This window comes from Larus michahellis, chromosome 10, assembly GCF_964199755.1.
Source record: "Larus michahellis chromosome 10, bLarMic1.1, whole genome shotgun sequence".
In the NCBI taxonomy this organism is placed as follows: Eukaryota; Metazoa; Chordata; class Aves; order Charadriiformes; family Laridae; genus Larus; species Larus michahellis.
In genome coordinates, this window is record NC_133905.1 from 20,134,745 (window position 1) to 20,140,406 (window position 5,662).

A 5,662-nucleotide genomic window follows, 5' to 3' on the forward strand; every position below is an offset into this window, starting at 1 on the left:
CAAGTCCTCAGGAAGGGGCACTGCTCTCACTGTCCTGAACTCCGTGGAGTGAATTCCTTACCGTGTGTTTGCAATCTCCATTTAAAAGGATTTCTTGGCGTATGCTGCAAGAAGGAAGCCTTCAGTTGGTACAGCAGCAATAATGTTGGGGAGCAGTTTTGTGTTGTATGACACAAATCTGAGTGGAGTGGCCAACACACCGGAAGGCCGTGCTGCTGTTCATCGAGACCTGGACAGGCTAGAGAATTGGGTGGAGAAGAAGCTAGTGAAGTTCAACAAGGGCAAATGTAGGGTCCTGCACCTGGGGAGGAATAACCTCATGCACCTGTCCAGGTTAGGACTTGACCTGCTGGAGAGCAGCTCTGCAGAGAGAGACCTGGGAGTCCTGGTGGACAACGAGTTGACCATGAGCCAGCACTGTGCCCTTGTGGCCAAGAAGGGCAAGGGCATCCTGGGGTGCACTAAAAAGAGCGTGGCCAGCAGGTGGAGGGAGGTCATCCTCCCCCTCTGCTCTGCCCTGGTGAGGCCACATCTGGAGCGTGTGTCCAGTGCTGGGCTCCCCGGTTCAAGAAAGACAAGGAACTACAGGAGAGAGACCAGTGGAGGGCTACGAAGATGATTAGGGGACTGGAGCACCTCCCTGATGAGGAAAGGCTGAGAGACATCTGAGTCTCTTTAGCCTGGAGAAGACTGAGGGGGGATCTCATCAATGCTTGTCAGTATCTAAAGGGCGGGTGTCCAGAGGAATGGGCCAGACTCTTTTCAGTGTTGCCCAGCGACAGGACAAGGGGCAACGGGCACAAACTGGAACACGGGAAATTCCACCTCCGCATGAGAAAAAACTTCTTTACTTTGAGAGTGCCAGGGCACTGGCACAGGCTGCCCAGAGCGGTGGTGGAGTCTCCTTCTCTGGAGATATTCCAAACCCGCCTGGAAGCGTTCCTGGGCACCCTGCTCTGGGTGAAGCTGCTTTGGCAGGGGGGCTGGATTAGATGATCTCCAGAGGTCTCTTCCAACCCATACCCTCCTGTCATTCTGTGAACAGGACCCCGAACTGGGCAACAGGGTGTGACCTTTGGCTACTGTACAAACACCATCTACAGAAATCTTCATGTCACAAATAAAGACGTGTCACTGAACTTAGATTTAAAGAAAAGTAACTTTTCCACTTTACCCCAAGTCTATCAAACCTAGGCAGTGTGGATGAGAATTTGTTAGAGCCTTGTCCAGAACAAAACACTTGAAGCACCCTTTCTGCATGCCCTTCTGCGCGACCCCCTGGCTGACGCGCCAGGTTATAGCCATGTTCAGAACAAAACGGTTGAAGCTTGTCAAAAATCGCAGGGGCCGGGGTGCGTGGCGCTGGGAAGCGAGCTGCGAGGGCCATGCCGGGTGGGCGGGCGCAGCCCATATTGCCGGGAGATGGACGGCAGCACCCACTGCACTGTGCCGGGCCAGGCTGCCCTCCAAGGGGCAGGGGCAGAGACCACCGGTCCCGGTGGGTGTGAGCTTCCCCCGGGGAAACTGAGCAGGCTGTGGGGCCAGCGAGGCCCCAGGCGCCCAGCCATGGTGCTGGGCAGCCGGCCGAGGCCAGCCCGCCAGGAGGGAGGTGGTCTGGGGAAGGTGCTGCCAAGCCCCGGGGAGAGGACAACCCTCTGGGCCCAGCCCCTAACGCTGCCCCTCCAGAAAGGGAGAGGAGGAGGAGGAGGAGGAAGCCGAGAAATGAGTGTGGAATCACCCCGTGCTGAGGTTAACGGCCAACTTTATTGTGCTGAAGGAGGCGGATCAGGGCCAGCACTCAGGGACACAGCACGGCTGGTCCTGCGTCGTCGTCCGGGTCGGCTGTAGGGAATTTGGGCCCGGCGCTGTACGCGAGACCTTTCCCTCATCCGCACGGGCCCGGGGATGCTGGAACGGCTGCCGCTGTTGAGCGCTGGGGAGCTGCAGGAAGACCCCGATGGCAGCTGGCTGGCGGTGCTGGGGCTGTTGGTGTTGGGTACCAGGGAGCGGTGGGACGGCCCCAGCTCCGCCTGGCTGGGGGTGCTGCTCTCAGCACTTCTTGCAGGCACGGGGCTCCTGGCACGTCGTCTTCTGGGCCGGCTGTAGGGATTCTGGGCCTGCTGTTGCACGCGGGAGATATCTCGCACCCGCGTGGGCCCAGGGGTGCTGGAGCCACTGCTGCCCTCGAGTGCTGGGGAGCCGCAGGAGGACCCCGATGGCAGCTGGCTGGCGATGCTGGGGCTGCTGGTGTTGGGTACCGGGGAGCCATGGGACGGCCCCTGCCCTGCCTGGCTGGGGGTGCTGCTCCCAGCACTTGTTGCAGACACGCGGCTCCTGGCACATTGTCTTCTTGGCTGGATGTAGAGATTTTGGGCCCGACATTGCACGCAGGAGTGGTTTCGCGTGCAGTCAGGTCCAGTCGGGCTGGAGCAGATCCCACTTTCGAGTGGTGGGGAGCCATGGGATACCCTTGATGCCACCTGGCTACCAGTGCAGAGGCTACTGGTCCCACGTAGAGAGCCATGGGAAGGCCCTGCTTCTGACTGACAGGTTGTGCTAGGGCTACTGGTCACAGGTGCCAGGGAGCCTTGGGAAGACCCCGATGTGGACTGGATCCCACTCTCGAGTGCTGGGGAGCTGTGGGACTGCCTTGATGCCACCTGGCTACCGGCGCCTGGGCTGCTGCTCCCAGGTGCTGGGGAGCCCCGGGAAGGCCCCGCTCCTGCCTGGCCGGGGGTGCTGGGGCCGGAGAGCTCCGAGGTGGCACTGGAGGCTGTAAGGGGAAGCAGGAAGGTCAAGGGCACGGCCCCCCAGGCCCGGGGCAGGATAGGCCAGGAGCGGTGCCCCCAGCCCTCCTGGAGCAGAGAGGCTCTGCCAGGCCTCGCCTGGCCCCTGGCCCCCGGGCACCCGGGTGCTTTGCCTCTTACCGGTGCCCAGGCCAGCACAGCTGTCGCACTCCCAGCTGGCCGTGCTGCTGCTCAAAGAGGAGCAGTGTCTGTGGGTGCCCTCGGCAGCACAGGAGGAGCACAGGAGCAGTTCCCAGGGCCTGGGGAAGAAAACACGTCCATGGCTGTGAGGACAAAGTGACTGTGGCACGGGACTGTCTGGCAGAGCTCTTGCTCTCAGTCCTTGCGCTTGAAGCCCTCGGCCAGACTGAGATCCCGTGCAGAGCCCCAGGGTGCAGCGTTGGCAACTTACCCCCCTTCCTCTGCCTGCTCCCTGCCTCCTGGACAAAGGCAAACACTGGCATCGCAGCGGCTGTGCCTCGCGCGTAGTCCTGCATCTGCCTGACCACCCTGCCATGACGGTAAACTGATGGACAAAGGAAAATTGATAAGCCACCCGCTGGCCCGCATGAGGCAGATGCAGGGCGTCCCTGCTCTTCCCCCCCTGCCAGTTTTCCAACTCCTGCCTGAAGCTGTAGCCCAGACTCATGGCACAGCGGAGGACCAGGACTGCTGGCTGGGGCAGGCCCTGGCACGGCACAGCGCTGGCACCCTCCTGTCTCATGAGCCAGGCAGGACACCAACCTCTTGGGGATTCGGATGCCCATGTTGAGCATTTCCATCATAAATCGATGTTCATTGCGACAAAGTGGGCAGCAGAAGCTGAAGTAGCCAACGTGGATGGCATGAGCCTGGATGCAGCCCCTGTGGAACCAGGCGTGTTTGCAGGCAGGGCACACCATGGTGCCGTAGGACTTTCGGTACCCCACAGGCTCCAGGCAGATGAGGCAGGTGGTGTTCTCCTCCGGAGCCGCCTCCACTGCCTGCTCTGGGCGGTGCTCCCAGCAGAAGGCCCTGGGGAGCAGAGGAAAGGGATGGGTGAGGTGAGAAGTGCTGGGCCCTTCTTCTGGTGGTGGCGATGAGGCTAGAGGCGGTGTGAAGGAGCCCCAGCAATTGCCCTGCTCTGGCTCTGCCTGTGACCGCCCGCGTAGAACTCTCACTGGGGGTTCCTTTCTGGTTTTGCTGATGCGGGCAGGAAGGGGACTGAGGGCAAAGAGGGTCCTCCGCGAGGGCCGGCTGGTCTTACCTGTAGAGCTCAAAGTACTGGGTGACGCATCCACCCTCCACGGCACAGGGGAGATGGAAGCTGCGCTCGCAGCCCGTCTCCCGGCAGGTGATGGTGGCCCCGCTCTCACCACAGACGAAGCAGTACTGGAAAGAGCAGAGCAGCCCCATCAGAAGCAGCCTCAGGGCCTCCACAGCCAGCCCCACACCTCCGGGCAGGGCGCGGGATGCGGCCGCGGCTGGGTCACAGCCCGCAGCTGCGCCTGGCGGAGGAGGCTCCTGTGCTGGAGCCTCGGTGGAGCTCCTGGGAGCAAGATGTTTGTGCCAGAGGTGCTTGGAATGGCGGGGATTTCTTTCCTGGGGACTGGGCTAAACTCCGCCAAACCTCTCCTGGTACAAATCTCCCTCATCTTCTGGAGTCCTTACCTTCCATTCTGCGTACTCAATTGTAAGCCAGATATCTTCAGGTAAAAATCCCATGCGTTCTACATATCTAACCCGTTTCTGAAAAAGTCCGTTGGCGAAAAACTGCAGAGAAGAGGAGGAGGTGATGAGCAGAGCGGGGCAGGGACTGCCTGTCGGAAAGCTGGAGGGAGTCCCGAGGGAACTCACCAGGCAAAACTCATGGGCGCAGAGCCCATGCTTCTGCAGCTTGCGCCCGCAGATGCCCGGGTCAGCCTCTGCCCGGCGACACAGCATGCATGCTGGAGGGGAGAGAGCAAACGGCACCAGGAATGAGCACCTCTGCGGGGCCGGGGGAAGCGTCCCTGAGGGATTGCCCCCAAGGGCCTGTCTGTCCCTGCCCAGCCGGGCCAGTGCAGGCAGGGGTGTCCCAGCAGGTGCCCACTGCCCAGCCTGGGCCCCGCTCCCCCGGGGCGCTCGGGGACCTCCTGCCTCCCCCCGCCACCGCTCTTGGCCCCACGCTGACCGCCGCGATGGCCCCTCTGCCAGGCTTGGGGAGGGATGCTTTGCTCTCACCCTGCTCCTTGGAGTCGGGAGCCATCTCCTCCGTGGCTGACATGGCACACGACGACGGTGAGCGTTTGGAGAGTCCCTGTCCCATCAGCGCTGGGCTGTCTCCTCCAAATGCTCCTCCGCTGACCCTGCGGGAGAAGCAGGACGTGGGTGAGCTTGCAGCACAGGCCCAGAGCCCCGAGGTGTGGGGCTCCCTCCTCCCCTGGCAGCCCCGCGCAAGCCCCGTCCCTCCCCTGCCCTCTCCTCACCTCTCCAGGTCAGACTGATGCCCGGCCGCGGCCTTTTTGTAGCCTTGGCGCCAGCGTGTCACAGTGGCCACTGTGACATCAGCACCATTGTCCTGCGTGCGCCCCAAACACGGACAGGGATGCCCTTGGCCACCTGCCTCCCACTCTGAGATGGCCACCGCCTCACAGGGGGCCTATGAAGTGCCGAGGCGGGGGCCTGAGCCCATGTAACTGGGGCGGCTGCTCCTGCAGCCAGGGCAGAGTCACACGCCAGGTCTCCCGGGATGCCTTCGAGGGTGGCACTGTTGGCCCAAAGGTGCTGGCCAGGCAGGGCAACTGCAGGGCTCCCGCCCTGGCCAAGGAACGTCTCTGCCCCTGCCCCCGGTACGGGCAGCGCTGCCAGCAGGTCGGGGAAGGTGATCCTTCCTTCTGCACCGCACCGGTAAGGCT

General features: G+C 62.3%; 1 protein-coding gene across 1 annotated transcript; it reads right to left on the reverse strand.

Annotated features, from left to right (window-relative positions):
* Positions 1 to 1,763: 1,763 nt before the first annotated feature.
* LOC141749189 (E3 ubiquitin-protein ligase PHF7-like) lies at positions 1,764 to 4,420 on the reverse strand. Its single transcript, XM_074602257.1, is given in 6 exon segments — positions 1,764 to 1,941; positions 2,852 to 3,046; positions 3,199 to 3,312; positions 3,531 to 3,800; positions 4,033 to 4,208; positions 4,211 to 4,420. Coding segments are annotated over 6 exon segments (1,143 nt in total).
* Positions 4,421 to 5,662: the final 1,242 nt, after the last annotated feature.